Below are 21,149 nucleotides of genomic sequence, written 5' to 3' on the forward strand. Positions count from 1 at the left end.
GCCTGTAGACGTTTTTAAGTTCTATAAAAGGTTTTATTTCTAAAAAGGAAAACTATGTCACTTATATGTGCTGTGGTACAAAAAAAAGAACTTTAAATATATATCAATTGTCAGCACTGTCAGGTTAATCAGTAATGTCTGAAGTGAGGCTTTCTGCTCATACTCATTTTTAAGGTTATAGTTTAGTTATTCCATTATTGAGCTTAACTACTGATCATTGATGGAATCAGTTAATTTCCTCCTTTATTGCTAGGCAGGTTCTGTATCTTTTCTATATATACTTAAACAGTTAAAAGCAGGATTAAAAGCTTAGTATACCCCTCCTTTTAAAGTCCCCCTTCCTTTACGTGAACTACATACAGATTGGTTGCCTCTCACAAAAAATGGTTTGACCATGTTTAATATGAACATCTACCATTATAATATGTTGTATGATAGAAAATATATTTTATACACACGGTAAAGATATCACACAGTATTAGATATCAATTATTTAATGCTTAAGAAAAACAAACTTTCTGACATTCAAGGTCATCTGAGTCAATTTAGGTTATAAATTACTTAAGAAAAGTTGCTCAGTTTGTTCAACAACCCAACATCAAGAAAACTTTCATTTATCTTCGTGACATAGTTTCTAACTGGGTTTGAAATACTTGAACAAGTTGTTGGCCTGGCTGCCTTTTCCTGGAGCCTTTCTGTCTTTGGACATCAAGCTTTTTCCTGGTTTCTTAGATGAGGAAGTCTTCAGAATTGGCTTCTGCTGTTTCCACTCAGACATCAGCTCCCTTTGAACATCTGGCGGAAGCTCAGAAAACACCTTAGGGTCCACATTTCCCGGGAACTCGCAGTCAGATAACCGGGGGAATGACAGACCCCCTTCTTCCATGACTTCTTCTTCTGGGAATGCGCTTGTACCTGCCTTCCCCTGGTGATTGACGGTGGTCACTCTGTTGGAAGAGTTCAACTTGTTTGCAGCATCTTTTGTGTCACTAATACTTTCTGAGTCTGTAAGTGTCTCAGGAAGTTTGCTTTTTGATGTGCTGGGGACATCAGTGCCTGACTGGCTGCTAGAAGTGCTGTACAGGGAGCTCACATAAGCAGGAGATAACAGCTCCTTCTGGATGTCCTCTGGAAGAAGCTTGAACACCTCCGGGTCAACATTGGGAGGCAACCGTGTCACAGCGTTAGCAGTTTCGTCAGGGTCGCACCCAGCTGTACTGCAGGATGCATTTCGAGTCTCTTCTACAATGACAGCAGAGTTCTGTTTCCATCTTAACCTGTGTAATGGTGCCTCAGAGCTAGAAGAACTAGAAGAGCTTTGTATGGCGGGTTGTTTATTGTGTTGAGTAATCATGCCATCTGTGCCAAACTGATGATCCATATCAATACCCTGAGAGGAATCAACACACTGGAGAATGAAAGAGGAACAAAAGTGAAGTGAGGAAATTCAGAGTACTAGCACATTCCTTCCAGGAAAGAAAAATCCTGCATTAGGTAACTGGGCAGTGTGAAAGAACAGCCTTTCTACTGACCAACATTAATTATTTCTTAAGAACCCTTCTAATACCACTTTGACTTTAATTTAATACCTATTTCATGATCATGATGTTCAAAGTAGAGCCAATATGGCCTTAAATACATTTTTCAGGACTTCCCACTGCTAACACAAAGCAGCGTTTTCATGGAGTTTGGTTACATATGAAGTCCACTCAAGTTAAACATGTTTCATGAAAGCCCATCAGCTCAGACCACATGATCTGGATAAATTATGTCTTTAATGACATTTTGAGGCAGAACATGAAGGAAAGTTTCAGCTGTCATTACTTATTTAAACACAGTTCAGTTTTTCTTCGGAATAATAAATTTGGCACCTAACAAAGACGTTTTGTTGCTACCTAAAAAGAAAATCGCAGGGGTTGTAATATTTTAAGTGGGCTTTCATTTCCTCAAGCATGGCCAGAAATAATGTGCGGACCTCTCTTACGTATGGTTACACACACTTATTGCCTTAAGAATATGATGACTAGTTGTGCTTACGTCCATACTTGACCCTGAAAGGCTAATTTTAAGTCAGGAAAAACTCCTGAAGTTGCTCTGGAGTGTTTTTAGAAACCCACAAATATTTGCCCCTAACAGCCAAATAAGAAAGAGGAGTACTGCCAATGGTGGTAATCAGGTTACAGTAGCATATTTTTAGAACAGGAAATCCAATGATTTCATTACATCAATTTGCCTATAGTGATGTGCCATGGTTTCCATGGCTGGCTCAATATCTCTGACCCATCAGAGTATGGACAAAAATCCTCTGGGTGTCTATAACATTAGGATGCTGGCAGTGGATCCTCAGTGATCCAGCTACTGCAAATCGTAGTATTGAAATTGTCGAGTGCAACTCTAATGGCGCTTAGTAATAGGAATGAAAGAAAATGATAAATAATTCCTGCCATTCAGACAAAATTAAGAAACTGTACAAACGGTCAAGTCCTAGCTTCTCCTTGTCACAAAGAAAGGTAAAATTAATTTCTTTGGGCTGTTGAGACAAAATAAGACATATTAAGAGTGACTGATTTGTTTTTTTTCCATTATGGTTTGACATTTTATAATTAATTAATTAATTCATATACTAATATGATAGAAAATAAAGTTATTTGCAGCCCTAATCAGACAGAAATCAGATCCAACAGTTTTTATGAGTGATTCTGAAGGCCTTAGCGGGCAATCCAAAAAAATTCACTTTTATAGGCTACAGTTAAAAGATTTTACTATGTTTTTTATTACAACCCCTTTCATTTTCCTTTTTATGGAAAAATCAAACTAAGATTATCTAACAGTGTTGACAAGCCACGTTACATTTTACCTGGCACTGCGATAAGACGGCCTGGGATTTTTTGGGAGATGTGCTCTGTGAAAAGAACGATGTTATCGAGCCCTTCCCGGTGACGGCAGCTGCTCTGGTCTGCAGATTACTGAAGCAGACGTTAATGAGGGTGAGGTGGAAGGGGGCGCCGCAGTCCACCATCCTGTAGAAGAGTTTCATGGCCAACGGGAGCAGCTGCATCACAGCATTATCACTGCTGCCTATAGACGCATTAGAGAAAAACTGTTTTAATGGAAAGAGTTTTCCTAACTGAGCTGATTTTAACTGCTTTCATTAACCAACTAATTAACTGATTAATTTAAATTAACGTGATTGAAGACATTACCAGATATTACAAAGGCTCAGTAGATATGGTACATCTAGACTTCTAGTTATAGTCAGACCTGGATGACTAAAGCTTTTCATTATGTTTTTGTTTAGCGAAAAAGCAAGAAATCACTGTAAACCGACTTAAACTCAAAATCAAAAAAGTTTATTTATGCTCTGATTTTGACTTGAGAAATCAACTTTAGCAACTAAAGTCTGCAAGGTTAAGCTCCTTCCCAGCGTAGCCTGTTTGTGTTGGGTAAAGGCGCACAGTGAGTGCTTGACATTTTTGTCTGAAACTAGGAATATTCATTTATAGTTAGCCTGAGGGGAAACTGCTGAATGCTGACAAAATCTCGGGGAAAAGGATGTAGTTTTCAAAGGCAGAGAGCCAGGACAAATATATTTTTAAAAAATGTATACATTGTTTAATATTTTGGCTACGTTTTATTTTTTGACTCTATTAGAGAAGTTTTGCATGCTTCACAGTTCAAACTAAACCTTATTTTTTCCTCTAAAAGGAGGCGCTTTGTTAAGCAGAAGGAGGAGGAGCCTCCTGTGTGATGACCATTTATAGAGATATCTGCTCAGAGTGACATTGTAAAACTCTAAGTGGATGATAAACAGCTTTTAACAGAGCATTTGGAGCAATCTGAAATCTGAAATGTTGGATCAAAGGGCTCATCTAGAAATGATCTTATTTTGAGGATCTACCATTTAGCAGTACATGTGTGACAGAACATAAGAAAAGGATCTGTAAAACATTTATGAGAGAAGATTTTTGAAAAAACAAAATTTAATTATTGACAAGGGATAGACAGAGTGGGTAACTCTTGCTCTTTAGGCAAATGTGTAAACCACTATAGTGTGGAAGCACATTTTTCAAAAATTTATACACACAGAAAATTAAAAACCTGATAAAACCTCTACAGATATCATTCTGAGCTCTCCCTGACACGTGAGCATACCAGAGCTGATCTTCTGTCCAATGTGGTTGGGGATCGGACACTGCCGGCTCTCCCGACTGAACCACTTGTTGGTCGTTGTGTATTTACGGATTGTGAGCCTGAAGGTTTGAGGCTGCCTGCCGTCTTTGCGCATCCTGCTTTCAAATATAAAACCAAAGGTAAGATTAAGGAAGCCATCCCCCTGTGGCGATTCAGCTTTGAGCTGGTAAAACAGACCTTTCAACCAGACTGCTCAGAAGTTGTTGTGTCTTCTCTGAAACTTCTTTTGTTGAGGACATTTTTTTGAAAGAGTCTTCATCACTGAGAGACTGAAACATAAAGAGGAGAGCAATGCAGCCAAGAAATGTAAAATCGTTTCCCATCAAACATGACTAGAATTAAAGGATTTCTACGGCAATTTACATATTAAAAACACAGGAATCAATATTATTTATGAACTTCCATTTTTACTCTTCATCTGCTTCCTTAAAGGTCACTTCTGGATTTTTTCCCTATATTTTAAAACTAAATAACTATGGTTCACTAAACTGAACTGGATTGCTTAAACTCAAAACGCCAAATTAAAACCAAGTCACTGATGTTTTGTTTGAATACTACTAAAACTTATTTATCAGTGAAGTGTTTAAAAACATACAACCTCACACTATATAAGCTGTAGATAGCAGTAATTAATTTCCAATAGTTTCTTATCTTGTAGTACTGCAAGAGTTTCTGCACAGCAAAAATGGGGGCCTGAATAAATGGAGCAAACACCCATTTATTCATAAATCTTTATACTGCAGCCGCTCCCTGCTGATCATCAGAAAAAATGCAGGTTGTAGCTACAAAAAAGAAAAACTCATTTAGCTTCCCGACCTTAGCTTTCTTAGATACCGGGAATCTCAGATGTCGCATCCTACCTGAGGGGCCCCAGTACAAGTAACAGGTGAGTCATCAACACCGAGGGACAGATTCTTCAAACGCTGAGCAGTGGGACTTCCAAACTCCTTCGCCAGGTAATTCAGAGGACACAGCTGCAAGTCTTTTACGCTGACCAATCCCAGGGCTTGAAGTCTCTTAGCAGTTTGGTGACCCACCCCTGAGAATACAAGATGGCACCACAAAATATATTGTCAGGCATATTTAACACATGTGACACACAACAAAAATGCATCAGTGAGTTTTGGATAAAAGCATCTTTAATTAAAAATGCTCCAAATGTTAAGGACAACAGTGTAACAACTATACTTCATTAAAACTCAATCTCGATGCATATCATGTTATGCATTTCTGTTCACCTACCTGCCATCTACTGATGATTAACTATCTTTTAGAGCATCTATACCTGGCACTTTGCGGACACTGCTTAGGCAGCCCATGATGTCACTGATGTTTTCTGGGAGCAGAGTGGTTTGCTGGTTGGGTTTGAAGGTGCCTGAAACCAGTTTGGCTAGCAGCTTGTTTGTGGCGATGCCAGCACAGCCGGTCAGGCCCAGTTTGCTGTGGACGGCTTCTCTGAGCTCTGCTGCAATGTGTGAACCTAAAGCCAACCTTGGGTAGTTACTGGCTTTAACATCTGCACCTGAACAGGAAGGGGAAAAACTGTGGGTATGAGCACACGCGATACAGTTTAGGATCTGCAGGTGAGTTGTTCATGAAGAACAAAACTGAAAGCACTATGCAAATATCTCACGAGTTTGAGCTATTTTTACGAGCCATTTCCCAGTTTCAGTGGGCCAGATGTACATCTACACTTGAGAAGCACAAATGTGACTTACTTGGATGATTGTAGACGTGTCCTTTAAATGAAAAGTCTTCAGACTTCACTAGCTGTGCAAGCCTTTGTTCTACCATCTCAGTGACGTCCATGAAGTTTTCATCAAATCCAAGCCTTTCCACGAGAGGACAATAAGACATCAGCAGCTCTGGATGGCAAACAAGAAAAGGTAAATATATACAAACGGTTATCAGATGAAAACATCAATTCCATTTAGTTTCTAATAACCAACAAGGAACACCAGCAGGGTGGTGAACCAAACAGTGGGTTAAAAACAGTTTACATTCTTGAGTAAAACAATTGCTGAAATGTAGGAATTAGAGATTTTAGCAGTTTAGTCAAAAAGGGTTGTTTTCATTATGAATTGTGGAATTTAAAAGTTGACCAAATCATGATTTTCTTTAAGAGACCGACTCCAAAATTTGATATCTTGTTGCTTTAAGCAGCTCACTATCTAATTTGCTTGCTACAAGCTGAAAATAAATCCATGTCATAGAAACAAACACTAGTCACCGGAGAAAAACGGCATCCCAGATAAACTTTAAGGGTCACGTCACCATCTGGCATAAATGGCTAGTCAAAAGAAGTTACAGCAAGGCCCTCTTGTTACCCACATCTTTCAGTCATGTGAAAGGTTTTTACAGGACTGCAAATCAAATGCAGCTGATTATTTTTTCATCACTAAGTGTGACAACCTCTATAAAAAGCATTCGGCACAAATCAAGGATGACTATTTTTTTCCAAAGCGGAAATATTTGGCTGTAAATCACAGAAACAGCATATTAGCACAAACATCTTATACCAGCTGTCAAGCATGGTGCTAATCTGGGCTTGTTTTGCAGCCACAGAACCTGGACATCTTGGAGTCACTGAGCTGACCACGAACATCTCTGTATACCAAAGTATTTTAGAGTAAAATATAGCATACACAGCAAAATACAGCAAAAGCCTGGCTAAAACTGGGTTATCAACATCATAATAATTCCAAGCACAAATCTACAGCAGAATGGCTGAAAAAGAAAAGAATTAAGATGCTGCAGTGGACCAAAGTCCAACCTGATTGCTATGGTGCGACCTTAATCTCCATGTTTAGCCTGACCTTCCAAGCTTCTTTTATTGCAGCAACTACAATTTCATTTTCTCAGAGTACACTTTAATATCATACTGCACACTACGACAAAAATTACTTTATTTACTACAGAGCACTATTTTCATGTCACACTGGTGTGATACACTGCTTACCTGTCATTTTATATGACATCTCTCTGTAGTGTGTGAGGTCTTCTCCTTTAACCAGCACCAGCTCAGGACATTTCTCCTTAGCATCAGTCACAGACATCAGCTTGTTGACACCCCTCTCCCTTGCCACATAGTTACAGGTGACTATGATGTACTTCTGCTGTATACCTGATGATATGAGAGTCATTTGGAAGCTTTGGCACAAATGTTTTTTTACACTTTTTTCTTTTTCAGCTTTTATAGCATGCAAGTTTACCTAACGGGACTTCTCTCAGTGCAGGGTTTCTGATCATTTCCACCTGAGCATAGAAGCAGTCTAGGTCAAAATGCAAAATGACTTTGTGTGCATGTACTCGCGTTTTACTGATGCTTGGTCCTGAAACACACATTATATGTACAACAGTTACCATATCTCGAACTCTGAAAGTCATATGAAAGCAAAGAGCAACTGTCAGATTTCAGTTTCAGACTGCCTAGCTTAAGTTTCCAAGTTTACCTGAAGCAGCAGCAGCAGGGGGGCTATGTGTCGGTGAATCCACGAAACTGTTCCTCCACTCGTTTTCATCCTCCTCATCCTCGCTGTTTTCCATCTCAAAGCTCGTAAATGTAATACATTTTGCTGAAATATAGACTGCTACAACTACTGCTGCTGTTGTTGTCGTAATAGTTCTTTCATTGTAGGTCCCAATTCAGTTACGTGCAACGTTGCCATCTCTCGACATGGAGGGGTTACTGCAACGCAGCAACTACCAAAAAAAGTTTCTATAAATGCATTTTTTTAAATTTACAAACACAATAAATAAAATTAAAATTTTAAATGTTACGGAATACTGTGTTATTTGAAGGTATTAAAATTGGTTTTTCGACAGTCGTCAAGCGACCTGACCACAACGTATATAAACAAGGCTGACGTCACCTGATGTCGGAGGCTTCAACTGCTAACGTCCGTTTGTTAATTATAAAAAAATCTGAGGAAAAAAAGTGCGGAAAGTAGCTAATGTTTCCTTCTTCGGGCTTTTTTGCTGATATAAACTGTCCCTTCTCACAACATGGGCGTTGTGAGCGGCCTCACTGTTTATACAAACATCCTACAAAGCAGGCGCGGGACTGGTTTGCTGTCTCATTTGAATCATCCAAAGTGGACTTCACAGGTCAGTGCTTCAACTATGCCAACTGACTTCGAACAGCTTGTGCATTAGCTTGCCGTTTTACCTGTTAAAAAGGTTTAATTGTTTAAGAAAAACCCCATAAACCCTGGGAATTATAAGAAGCTTTTAAATCGATTAAAAGGGTTTTAACGTTACAGGTGTAAGGACAAGTGTTTTCTTAAAAAAAAAAACAACTTCTACCATCTACCTTGTGTTCTTTAAAAGTTCTATTTTGTCACTAAAGGGGCACGATAGGATCTTCACACATCAAATAGCACAAAAACTAAATGGCAAATTATCAAGCTGTCACTTACATTTAAGTAAATACTTATCCTGTTTCATATTCACGTTGAACAGAAGAACAGAGGCCTTATACGGGCTGTGGAGATGACTGCCTTCATGAGCTGGAGCGGATCAACAAGGAGATTGAATCTGTAAGGCATGAGGTGGAGCAAGAGCGGATGCGACTGTCACGTTACCAGACTGTACAAGCAGACCGCATAAACAACAGGCCTGCTTCCAAGCGTGAGAGTAAAACTGTAGACAGAAAAGCTTATGGGCCATCGTCTCGCACAGATTTTACTAAAGCACACCAGCGAGGAAAGAAGTATGTGGTTGACAACTCAAAACCGAGGACTGATTTGGAGTATGACCCACTGTCTAACTTTTCTGCAGACTTGCTCTCTTTCAGCTCATTGACAAAGGACCAGAAGTTGAAAAGTAGACAAGTAAAAGACAAAAGTCCAAAAAACACTGCCCCATGTATTGATAAAGAACCATTTGCGTATCAGGCTCCGATTTCCCGATCACCATCTCCGGAGGCACTTGATGTTTCTTCTGAAGGTGAAGACCTAATTATTGATGTTCCTCCTTCTCCTGACAAAACTGGTCAGAGAACTGCTAAGTCTGTAGCAGGTAAATCCTCTCAGGTGACAGCAGTGGAGGTAACGGAGGAAAAAAAAGAACCTAATTTACCTGATTCTCCATCACGACACTATAAAATACCTCTGTCTTCATCAGATTCAAATAAAACTCATCATTATGTTGAAAACAGTCAAGCTTTATTAACTATACTTGCTGACAAAGAGTCTGAAGATCTAAAAAATGGTGGCAATGTAGTGGACTTAGCAGAAAGTCCAGAAGACCTTGTAAATGAATGTCAAAAAATTACCAAATCTGTATTGGAGAAGATCCCCGAACAACAAGATCACAACCTGAACAATCCTCAGTGTGACCTGCTCAGTATCTTTGAGAAAATTAATCAGCAGGAGACACCCAGGAATTTACTTTTTTGTAAATCTCCAGCCTCTAACTCATCACGCAGGCAAGTGCCTCAGGACAGAGTTCAAAGTCACAGCTGTTTTGAAAAAAGTACACCCTCAGCAGTGATAGGAAACCAGAAAAAGTCAAGCAAAATGTCAGGACAGACACAGGGAATAGCTGCTGACGGTCCTAACCTGCCTCTAGAGCAAGCAGAACAAGGGTCAGAGAACAGCGAGTTTGAGGGTCGGCATGTTTTGTCAACTTCTGTCAGCTCACAACTCGGAGCCGAACCGTGTTCTGAGCAGAATTTGGTGACGGTAAATACTGAAGAGATCATATTAATCAACTCCAGCTCTGATGAAGAGGAGGAGGAAGGGCTCAACCATTCAGGAATGGAGCTCTCAGACAGCGACCCAATGGAGGAATGCTACAGGATCTTCATGGAGGCAAACAATGAGGAAAAAGGAACTGAAGAGACTCCTGGTGCACATGTAAGTAGCCTGTAGAGACTGCAAATTCATTATGAAGAAATTCTTTTGAGAATATAAAGATTTTTTTCTCTCCCCTTGTATTTCTTAGTTAGGGGCTGTGGATGCAGAGAAGATGGAGGTAAATGTCACACCCAAGGGATTACCAGGAAGGAAAAGAGTGGCTCATGAAGCCAAACAAACAGAGGTAGGTACAGTCCAGTCTCATAGCAAAATGTGTTTTTTAAAGACAGGAGATGTCTTTTTTTAAAATCCAAAACACTGTTTTTATTGCCTAAACAGTATTTTAATACCCAAGCCTAACCTAGTAGTTTTTAATAATGATAACAAATTTTAATTGAATAATGTATTAAAAATAATATGACAGAAATGTGGGGGAAAAAAATCACCATGCTTGGCAGATGAAAGGTCACACTCAGGAACATTAAAAAGTAGGGTTGGCCATTTATGTCCATAATGACTCACTAGAAGTCGTGGCCTTTTTCTTAAGATCTGTTGTGACATGATGTAAGTTGACTAATCTTTACCCAGGATTGCATAATCAAAGTTAAGCATGTGTTTTGAATGACCTCCTCTGTGCAGCAGCCAGTAGCTAAGAGCAGGCCTCAGCCGCAGGTTTTGGTTCCACTCTGTGAGCCAGTAACTTCAGGATATGGCTCTAGACCCTCTGTCAGTTCCAAAACCCAGCAGGTTCAGCAGAGAGCCTCCACTCCGACTGCTTCAGTTAAAGGTGGGCAGGCTTTTGTTTCCTCCACCTCTCAGAAGAAACCAGAGACCCAGTTTACACCTTCTGTTTTAACTCAAAACCCTGCAACCCTCCAGCCTGTGCGCAATGGTAAGTATCTGTTGGCAGTAGTAGTGATGATTGTTTAGTTCTTAGACACATTAAGAATAAAAAATGCAAGAGCATGATAACGTGTAAATTAGGTTAGATTCAGATTACTGTCATTGAGATAGTATAACTCAAAAGATGAAATGCAGTTTGGCATCTAATCTGAAGTGCAAACAATGTAGGTACATATGTATATACAATAATGTATACAAAAACCATTCCAATAAACAAATGAAAGCACTTCATTGAAATTGTATTTTTGTGTTTGATATAGAAAGTTTTATCACTAAAGCATACTTGCATTGCTCTGTGTAGCTCTATCATCCTTTCTCAAACTTCTGTGCAAGTTGTGTATTTTTTTTTTTTTTTTAATTATTGGCACAGTACAAGTAAACCATGTCTAGTATGAGTATGCTCTTACTAGCTTTTCCTCAGTACACATTTTTTCTGTTCCATAGCTTTTGTGAACTATATACCTTTGGGACCAGCTGTTATTGAAGTGGGCAACAACTTGCATTTGATCCTTCCAGACGGTGCCTTCCCTGTGCCCATTTCTTCCAATTCCAATCCAGTTACTCCAGTTTTAACTCCAATAAATCAGGTTCACACAAGGGCCCTTGCTATAAAACAAACATACCATCCACATGCAGTTACTCCTATGCATCCTATGCAGCGATGCCGCCTGGCAGCACCAGTGCTCATTCCTGCTGTTGCACGCAAACCTTTACTAAACTCTACTTTTACATCTGCATCTTTACGTTCAAGTTCAACTATTTCTACTGTTCCTCAAAATTCTGGTCAAGCTTCTGCAAAGGTAAGAACTTCAACTAAACCTGGATCGTCAGTACAAGTTAGAAATGCTTAACCCACTTAATAAATATTATGTGGTTCTGTCCCCACAGCCGTTGCCTGCTAAACGAAAACTGAAGCAGCAGTGTGAGGCTGCCAAAGACAAAGTGCCCCATGATGTCAGACAGCGGTATGTCAACATGTTTACGGAGGAGTTCCTCAAAACGACACCCAATGTTAATGATGCCTTTGAAAAGGTGAGCATATGTCACAATCCTCCTCAGTAACAAACTCTAGTGTGGAAAGAGAGAGACATATGTATGTATTTTTTTTTTCTCTGATCTTTCTGTTGATAGGCTCTTGCTGAAGAGAAGACCGTGTACAATCGGAGTGTGAACAAGCTCAAGTATATGAGTGTTGCAGTGAATGCACTCAAGAGGCTGAAGAGTCAAAGCACTGTTGCTGCTAAAGGTGAGCACTTCATGGAAAAAGCTGTAGGAAATTACCTGTTTGTAAAATATCTCCAGAATCTCTGTAGATGTTGGGCATACAATTCATTCACTGTACAATTATTGTACATTTTGTTCACCGAATTACATAAAATAGTCAAAATGTTCAACTCATTGATAATTCATTCAGTGTTACAGACTTTTTGGGATAATTTATTTTAAATTCTTATCCAGGGCTTTAAATAAGGAAATTCCCTGTTGCTTTCTAACTGTACTTGTTTAGAGCAGATGGACCAACATCTCCCCATTCACAGTACTAGCAAGAAAAATTATACTACACTAAATCTAAAAATACTTGAAACATTTGATAGGTGGCCTCGGAATAAGGACATGTACTACGGGGGGGACTGGATACAGTTCCTCAAGCAGGGTCTTTCATAAATCAATTACCTGTCTGATTAGAGTGTTAAAAGGGATGAATGGGCTACTAGATAAACCACATTATAATTGGTATGAATATCTCGTAATTGTAATTTTGTGCTTATTGTTTTTGATATATCTTGAGTTTTTTTGACTTAAAAAAGATAATAATAAACAGATGTTTTGATCTGGTATATAACGGACATTTAAATATTTGTTTTGCAGATGAAAACAAAGTCTACAGTCAAAAACGGAAAGGGAACATGCCTCTTAACCCAACAAAGTTTAAAGGAAATTGTGAGCATTAGTTTCCTTTGTACAAATGTAGACTTTATAATTATTAAATATTTTGACAGTTTATGAGTGTTTTTATTATTCCAGCAGATGACATGGCATTGTGTGAGAGTCTGAAGGATTATATTTTGACTGATGAAAAGCTAATTGAGAGTAACTATCCTGTTCAACACCCAGAGAAATGTGGTTCTGCAGTTCTTTTTGCTGAAAAGAAAGTTAGTCCAGATGGTAAGTGGAAATATCCAACCATGCTCCCTGGTATTTCTATATTATTTCACTAGAGGGCGTGCTTGACTAAAGTATTTGGACTCTGGGTTGGTTCTCTCTGTTAAGTGTTGTATTTTATTTGTTAAAAGCACTGAAGAGGATCTGTTGTCGCTGTGGTGCTACATACTCTGTGAGCCAAAGTGGCAAACACATTCGCAAGGAGGAATGCAACTACCATTATGGGAAAGGAGTTGAGAATAGAGGTTAGAAACCATTACCAGGTTATTCTTGACTATTTTATAAAATATTTTGACTGGTGTCTTTTCACCATCTAAATGTTAAATCTATGTGCTATATAAACATGCTTGAAGGTGCGCACCGTCCTAGTAGACCATCTTTTTAGGAGCACCATACTGATACTAGTTCAAAGCTCTCCTTTTGTAAGCAGCAGCCTCAAAGCAACCTGAAGACTTGAGGGCTGTGCAGTAACAGTTTTTAAGCATTGGTACATTTTTAAAACTTTAATAAAATTTTCCAGTGCCCGGTGGAGTGGAAACTCGCTACAGCTGCTGTCAGGGAGTCATGGGAGCCCCTGGATGTCAAGTGTTTAAGGTAAAAAGGGGAAGGAAAAGTCCTCTGAGTTAAAGGAATTCTTGTCAAATATTTCATATGTACCAGGACCACTTTGTTTTGTCAACCAGTTACATGTCCATGATGCCCTCAGCCTGGATGGGTTTGTGTCTACCATCTCCCGGGGTCCCTCAGACAGGAGCTGTCCTGGTGTCTATTCCTTGGATTGTGAAATGGTGATGTTGGATTTGGGGATTTACATGTGGCTTTATTAAAATGTGCAGTTAAATAGATAGTTTTATAAGCTACACTAACAGAATAAACAGCCTCACCTCACTATATACTCTACCTTTAACTCTTGTGCCCATGGGCTTTATGTCAGAATTTGTTGGTGTGGAAAAAGATTTCTGAAGTTTGATTTTTGTTTTTAATCAGTTTGCAATGAAAACATGTGTTTGCTTTTGTAGTGCTACACCGTTCATGGTTTGGAGTTATCCAGAGTGACAGTGGTCAACTCGAGTCTGGAAGTTGTATACGACACCTTTGTTAAACCTGAAAATGAGGTCATTGACTATAACACCAGGTAATGTGATAATATATCTCTGTGCACTACATAAACTATACGAACTCGCTCTGTTATTACAGAAGTGTGGCAGCAGTCTGAAAATTGTTCTGTATAATGGAAATTTAGTCAATGCTAAGTTCAAGGTTTAGCCATTATTTCAAAGATGGGGAAGATTTTTTGCTTTATGACACACATGATGAGGATGATGGAATGAAGCTAACAAGACCAGTGCAGCTGTGCTTAGAGCCCATGTGACACCTTACTTGTCCAGATTTTCAGGTGTTAGTGAGGAAGATGTGAAGGGTCACCATGCTTCTCTAAGAGATGTCCAGGAGACCTTGTTGAGCTTCATAAATGCTGACACCGTTCTGGTTGGACACTGCCTGGAAACAGACCTCTGTTTACTCAAGGTGACTTCTTGACTTCCCTTTTCACACATATTCTTGTTTATTTTTATTTTTTTAAGTGCACAGCGTATTCCACATTTTACAGCTGCAGTCCTTATAGTTATAGTTTATTTATTTATATAGCACATTTAATTACAACAGGAATGTTGACTAAAGTCCTGTACAAGAATACAAAATGCCTAGTAAAATACCTGATAATATTGATACCAAACATCACATATAAATGAACAAATAACTCACATTTGTATTTACTGGCTTTTAATACAGCATGAGTTTTAAGATAAGATTTAAAAAGATTGACAGTAGGAGCCTGTCTGATGTGTAGGGGTAAATTATTCCACAGCTTAGGCGCTACGACTGCAAATGCTCAATCGCCTCTATGAACCAGCCTCGACCTTGGTATGGCTAAAACAAAAGATCACTTGATCCTAAGAGATCTAAAGGGCGCATAAGGCTGCAAGAGGTCAGACAAATACCCGGGAGCCTGTCCATTCAGGGCTTTGTAAGTCAACAATAAAATTTTAAAATCAATTCTGAAGTGGACAGGGAGCCAATGAAGAGAGGCAAGTACGGGGGAAATATGTTCACGTCTTTTAGTGCGTGTCAGAAGACGAGCTGCAGCATTCTGGACCAACTGCAGTCTTGCCAGGCAGGTCTGGCTAACTCCAGCTTATAAGGAGTTACAATAGTCCAGCTGGGATGTAATAAAAGCATGAATCGCCAGTTCAAAGCTTTTAAAACATAAAAGTGATCTCACCTTAGATAAAAGCCTCAGTTTGAAGAAGGACTGCTGTACAACTGAGCTAATCTGTTTTTCAAAGGTGAAATTGCTGTCAAATAAAAGACCAAATTTTTGGCATGCGATTTGATAAAAGGGATTGCCACTTGGTCCAAAAATTATCACTTCGGTTTTGTTCTCATTGAAGTTAAGAAAGTTAGAGGCCATCCAGGATTTAACTTCACCGAGACACTGATGTAATGGTTCTAGTGAGTTCATTGAGGGTTCATCTGGATAGCTTTTTGTTTTAAACCAGAACCATGGAAGAAGTTTGTAGCAACTGTTATTGAGAGAATCTCAATTAGATTCCCCTTTGTGCAGCACATGGGGACTGCAAGGACTCCCTTTGTCTCTTTAGATTAATCAATGAAAGATTTTTAGAACACTTATTGAATGAACAACTCTGTAACTACATAAGGCATTTCTTACCACCCAGGCGGTTTTATAAAAATAAAAAAAGTGATGGGGTATTTTCAACACCCTGCTGGACAGGCAGCGTGGACACAGTTTGTGAATTGAGTAATTCGAGATTGAGGCAACGTAGGAGTTTGAAATTGATACCCTAGGTGTAGCTATTAAAAATCTGAATGTTTGAATCCCAGTGACCTTAACATCAGATTTTCTGAAAATCTTGTAAATGTTATAAATCAAGAAAGAAGTCACCTGGGGTTTTCAAATACATGCATAGGTGAATTTGTTAATAATATTTTAAGACTTTGAAACCCCGTGGCCTCAACATTAAGGTCAGAGGTCAGCTATTATGAAAAGACCTAGGATTTTCAAGTTTTTAGAAAAATGTTACCTTTACAACCTTCCGAGCTATTCGATTGGATAAGATGCTATACACTACTGGGTGTTCTTAAAAAAACAAAAAAAAAAAACTTATTGGTTTTACAATACTAATTTCAGGGGTTTTTAAAAAAAAATTTTTTTATTGACAATTATGCAATTTAATGTCTCATTGCCGTCTGAAATGAAAGCATAGTAGAAACAAACAATTGGAGTCAAAAAAGAAATCAAGGAATAAATTATTAGACCCAAATGTATTCTAAATTTTTGACTCATCAAAGTAGCCACTTTTGGGAGATATAACAGCTGAACACACCCATTGCGTTCTTTCTAGAGATGGACCGATCCGATATTGCGTATCGGTACCTAAATTACTGGATCGGATATCGGAGAGAAATAAAAAATGTAATCCGATCCATTAAATGTCACAAAAGCACCTCAGAAAACTTGCGACATGGCGTAACTCGTCGGAGCAGTATGCGTCACGTGATAGAGCGGCTGTGGCGTGTGAGACCTGTCTGTGGTCAGGTTGAGCATTTGGAGCCTCGCTACCAAACCGGCATTTCATCTCCGAGAAAGTTATCCCAGAGAGAAGTAAAGCAAGTGTGTAAGTTCATCTCTGGATGTTTGTAAAGCATTCCCACGTTAAGCTTAACAACCGAAATATGGAGCGACTGCCTCTCTTCAATCATGAAACTGATCAATAATCAGCTGATCGGCTTTTCTGTCGCGAGTTCGTCTCTCTTGTAAGTTTATCGCCCACTTTGTACCAGAAAGAGGAAACCAGCACCAGGATCCTTTTCTACTGTGCAGGGGCGGGTCTAGCAAAGTTTAGCCGGGGGGGCCAGGTAGGGCATTAACAGGGAAAGGGCACAAAGAAATACTTTTCTTTCTTATTCTCATTTAAAATGTCTCGCTTTAATAAATAATTATCTGAATCTTACAACCAAAGTTTTAATCTGATGTAAAATGTATAGAAGTCCATTACTGTATATAGTAACTAATAAGTCTAATATACCCTAGTAAGCTAGTACTTTTTCCTTCAGAAATGTACCATCTGTGCAGTCTGCAATTCTGTTGAAGTAAGATGTTGAAGCTATTTAATTATTGTGGAAAAATAATCGATTTCTGAGCTTTTTTTTTTTTTTTTTTTTATGCGTGAGTTAAATTAAAGTTGATTATGTCGATTAAGCATCACGAGACGGAGGGTGCTTAATATTTCTGAGTACTCTTTAAAATACCAGAATAGGGAGGTGGTTGCAGGTTTAAGTGTATTAGATTGATCAGTTTTGCTGAACTATGAAATATTTGGGGTGCAGTGTATGTTTTGCATACAGGTTTAACAGAATAGCTTTAGTTAAAACTTGAGTATGAACTTATACAAAATGCAGCAAGATATTAAAAAAAATAGTTTTATTGATTAAGAAATACACTATTGGATTCATATCGGTATCGGCAGATATTCAAATTTATGATATCGGTATCGGACATTAAAAAAAAAAAAAAAAAAAAGTGGTATTGTCCCATAAATGTGTGGCACTTGTAGGTTGCTTTGCATTCACCCTTTTGTCCAGTTCATCCCAAACCAGCTTGATGGGGTTTAAATCTGGAGGCTGTGCTGGCCACTCCATGTCTTCAAGCTTACAACCCTGTTCGTTCTCCTGAGGTACTTCTAGCGTAGCTTGGAACTATGTTTTGGGTCATTATCTTGCTGTAGGATGAACCTCTGACCAACTAGGCGCATACCAGAGGGTACTGCATGGTGCTGCAAAACCCTGTGGTAGCTGTTTTGGTTCTGGGTGCAAAAAGTCCCAGACCTTCACACTTCCTCCATGTTTGACAGTTGATGCCACCACTGTGGAACGATCCTTGCACCTACTTAATGGTGTACAAAGATCCTGTGTGATGAAGCCAAGATTTCAAATCCATTTTCATCAATCCATTATACTTTCTTCCAGTCTTCAGTAGTCCAATGGCAGTGTTTCATGGTCCAGCCAAGCCTCTTTGTCTTATTCTGAAATCTCAGCAATGGCTTTCTTGCTGCAATTGGTCCTGTCAAACGTGCAGCTTGAAGTCTTCTCTTCACAGTTGCAACTGAGACTTAAATACTACGACCACTATTAAGCTGTGTTTGAAGCTGATGTCCTTTGAGCAGCCTATCAGCTGTTAACACTCAGAAACTTGTCCTCTGATTCAGTTGTGGCTTTGGGTCTGCTAGACCTCTTTCTGCCAGTTTTTCTCCAGTTTCTGAGTGCCTTTTGATGGTAAAGGAAACTGTACGCACTGACATTTTGACTTTCCTTGCAACTTCTCTGTAGGAAAGACCTACATTTTTAAGTGTTATGATGGTCTGTCCCTCTTCCATTGTTAATTGCCTTTTTCTCACCATTTTTGTAGGAACACAGTACTTTCTGCAGCACAAAACTGTTCAGCTGATGCTCACGAGGGTATGGTATCACAGTGTGTTCCAACACTGCTTTTATGCAGACAGGATAGTTGTAACTAATCCAGAAAAGTTGGAACACCTCTAGCTTTCAAGGCCTGATCAACCTCCACTGCTGTAGAACCGCTTTAAATTATTAACCCATTTTGTGTTCCCTGAAAAAGGCCTTTTTGTAGAATTCTGAAATGGACATTATTTTTCAGTTTTGGGAAACCTTTCTTCCTTTTTTTTTTAATTTTTTTAATTTTTTTATTTAAAACCTTTGGCAGTTCAACACTTACCTTTGTACCATTTCAACCTGTTCATTGAACTTGAACAACATAAATTGCAGTAAATAATAGAGAAATTTGGGTGTTCTAAACTTTTGACCGGCAACTTATTTCAAACACATAATTGACAGAGACCAACTGATATTGAAACTACATCATGGTCTGGTTGTCTTGTATACCCTAGATTTAATTTTTTGTATGACATTTGGACAAAAGGGTCCAAATGTCATAATACAGTAATTTCACTTCATTTCTCTCAGATGTCCTCCAAAAGTATTTTATTTTGACCATCTTAATTGCACTATAGTGGTCCCTCATTTATCGCGGCAGTTACATTATAGGTGAAATCTGCGACGTAGCCAACTTTAATTTTTACAATTATTATAGATGTTTTAAGGCTGTAAAACCCCTCACTACACACTTTATACACTTTTCTTAGACAGGCATGAACATTTTCACTTTTTCCTCTTGTTTAAACACTCTCAAACTTAAAACCTTTGTAGAAAAATAAGTCCAGTATTATAGAATGAAACCAACGGCCCCTGCAGGTGCCTTTGACAGTGCAAAACATTTCATTGATATTATGTTTGTAAGTTTTCTCCCCAGCAAACAACAAAGTACAGCACTTTAGTCACACTGGTAGAAATTGAAGATTTATGTAAATTTGACAAGCTGAACGCATTCTCTACTGGACAGCAGACACGGCACGGGATTGACAATGGTCTACAGCTGATCAGGACGCGGAACACAAAGTGCTGTTTAAATTTAATAAAAAATAAAATAAAAATAAAAAAGCCCGCAAAATTGCACACAAAAAAAAATCAGCAAAACAGGTGTTATAGCGAGGGACCACTGTATTTCTAATTACCCAAACCAAATTTTTATCTAGTTTTCACCAGCAGGTGGCAGCACATTACTGGAAAGTCTTAATGTAATGTAGTTCCCAACCCCTCTCAAGTTGGGAGCTACATACAAAAAAAGTCACCATTTGCCCTGACTTAAGCAAATCACATAAAGGAATTGTTTTTGTATGAAAAGTTTCTCACAAAAAGCTACCTTAGCAAACATATATGAACTGGTAGAAACGGGAAGTAGTCTCATTAAAAAAACAAAACAAAAACGACAAACTCTGTAAAGCTGCTCTGAAAGCTGCTCCAGAGTTATTTTCTCCTGAACGGAGCATGGTGTTGTTCTGGGAGGATCTAGTGGTGATGACGGGGCCACCAACCTGTCCCTTTGACTAGAAGGCCAGTACTTCCTCTGACTCTCCATTATATTTCCTACATCTTTCAGGGCAGAGAGCATGCTACATTGAGTCACTGCACCATTTTATGGCACAAAGTGGTATTACATGAAAGTACTGCTGGGCCCCATTTCAGCTTCAGCTTATATATCCTCTTTAAGTGTTTTGGGCAGTAAGATTCACTGGTTACTTCTCCAGATTTTGTTCATATGCTGTAGCTATAGTTCATGTTGAAAGTAAAACAGAGTAATTTATCAAGTTTGAACCTATAAGAAAAGCTTGAGATATCTTCCTGTTTACTGCAGCTGCTCCACGGGATGGTGGTGGATACATCGGTAGTCTTTCCCCACCGCCTGGGCCCCCCTCACAAACTGACCCTCAACAAGCTCACAGCTGAATACCTCAGAAGGATCATTCAAGAGAGTGGTGGGTTACCACTATGCAAATGGTTTCTGTCACTATAATATCATTACATTCCAAATAAAGATGACTTATTAATATGACTTATTATAACATTAAATGCCACAGACTCATGCAGCAGATATCAGATTTATTCCTGAAGATACTGACTTCAGTTGCATTGATTTTTTTTTTTAAAAGATTTTTTTTTTTTCCCCCCTTAGTTTGTGGCCATGACACTGCAGAAGATGCTACTGCCTGTATGGAGCTGATGCTGTGGAAAGTCAAAGAAGATGGAAAATTGAAAAAATGATGGAAATAAAATTATTCCTGTACACTTCATGTGGGGGGAGGGGGGGACAAATACTAGCTGTGACTCAAATGTATTATTTTGTGTAAACCTCGTTCAGGACACGGAGGGCAGTTTGTTTTTTGTTAGTGTGATTTATGTTAATGTGTTCTGTATGTAAAATTTCAATTTGGAACCCATCTTCCATATATGTATAAATGTTGACCACATGTAGTGCCAAGAGGACCCACAGTGGTGACTTTTCATGAGCAGTACTCAAGTAAAGGCATAGAATGAATTTTGTGTTTTCCTTTCTTAAAAAAGCAAAACTCAACAGCCAATCAGCATTCTGTTTTTAAT

General features: G+C 38.8%; 2 protein-coding genes across 6 annotated transcripts; one reads left to right on the forward strand and one right to left on the reverse strand.

The window, feature by feature from the left end:
- Positions 1 to 634: 634 nt before the first annotated feature.
- poli (polymerase (DNA directed) iota) lies at positions 635 to 7,817 on the reverse strand (the record flags this gene model as incomplete). 3 transcript variants are annotated; one of them, XM_080895017.1, is made up of 10 exons in its annotated part: positions 7,644 to 7,817; positions 7,404 to 7,446; positions 7,151 to 7,315; positions 5,910 to 6,056; positions 5,477 to 5,713; positions 5,052 to 5,230; positions 4,369 to 4,460; positions 4,153 to 4,286; positions 2,858 to 3,078; positions 635 to 1,408 (listed from the first exon to the last, which is right to left on the reverse strand). In XM_080895017.1, the coding sequence occupies exons 1-10, from the start codon at positions 7,719 to 7,721 to the stop codon at positions 635 to 637; spliced, it is 2,070 nt and encodes a 689-aa protein (XP_080751143.1). In that variant the 5' UTR covers positions 7,722 to 7,817. The 3 variants fall into 3 exon arrangements, with proteins under 3 accessions (XP_080751143.1, XP_080751142.1, XP_080751141.1); XM_080895016.1 differs by having other exon boundaries at positions 635 to 1,390; positions 7,404 to 7,523; XM_080895015.1 differs by having other exon boundaries at positions 7,404 to 7,523.
- Positions 7,818 to 8,064: 247 nt separating this feature from the next.
- Positions 8,065 to 21,078, forward strand: LOC308403740 (uncharacterized protein). Of its 3 annotated transcripts, none has more exons than XM_080893429.1 (16): positions 8,065 to 8,298; positions 8,653 to 10,049; positions 10,138 to 10,233; positions 10,629 to 10,881; positions 11,337 to 11,692; positions 11,781 to 11,924; positions 12,024 to 12,138; positions 12,762 to 12,833; positions 12,918 to 13,058; positions 13,187 to 13,300; positions 13,576 to 13,649; positions 13,739 to 13,843; positions 14,075 to 14,190; positions 14,444 to 14,582; positions 20,407 to 20,527; positions 20,725 to 21,078. In XM_080893429.1, the coding sequence occupies exons 1-16, from the start codon at positions 8,145 to 8,147 to the stop codon at positions 20,811 to 20,813; spliced, it is 3,486 nt and encodes a 1,161-aa protein (XP_080749555.1). In that variant the 5' UTR covers positions 8,065 to 8,144; the 3' UTR covers positions 20,814 to 21,078. The 3 variants fall into 3 exon arrangements, with proteins under 3 accessions (XP_080749555.1, XP_080749556.1, XP_080749557.1); XM_080893430.1 differs by having other exon boundaries at positions 12,921 to 13,058; XM_080893431.1 differs by having other exon boundaries at positions 11,409 to 11,692.
- The last annotated feature ends 71 nt before the right edge of the window (positions 21,079 to 21,149 follow it).

This window comes from Rhamphochromis sp. 'chilingali' (genome assembly GCF_963969265.1).
Source record: "Rhamphochromis sp. 'chilingali' genome assembly, chromosome: 10".
NCBI classification, from domain to species: Eukaryota; Metazoa; Chordata; class Actinopteri; order Cichliformes; family Cichlidae; genus Rhamphochromis; species Rhamphochromis sp. 'chilingali'.

What these genes read in the sequence shown, in the direction of transcription:
- LOC308403740 (XM_080893429.1), top strand. Translation starts at nt 8,145, where the DNA reads ATGTTTCCTTCTTCGGGCTTTTTTGCTGATATAAACTGTCCCTTCTCA. An exon ending in TTAATGATGCCTTTGAAAAG is followed by an intron (nt 11,925 to 12,023) that starts GTGAGCATATGT and finishes TTCTGTTGATAG; the next exon opens with GCTCTTGCTGAAGAGAAGAC. An exon ending in GAAAGGAGTTGAGAATAGAG is followed by an intron (nt 13,301 to 13,575) that starts GTTAGAAACCAT and finishes AAAATTTTCCAG; the next exon opens with TGCCCGGTGGAGTGGAAACT.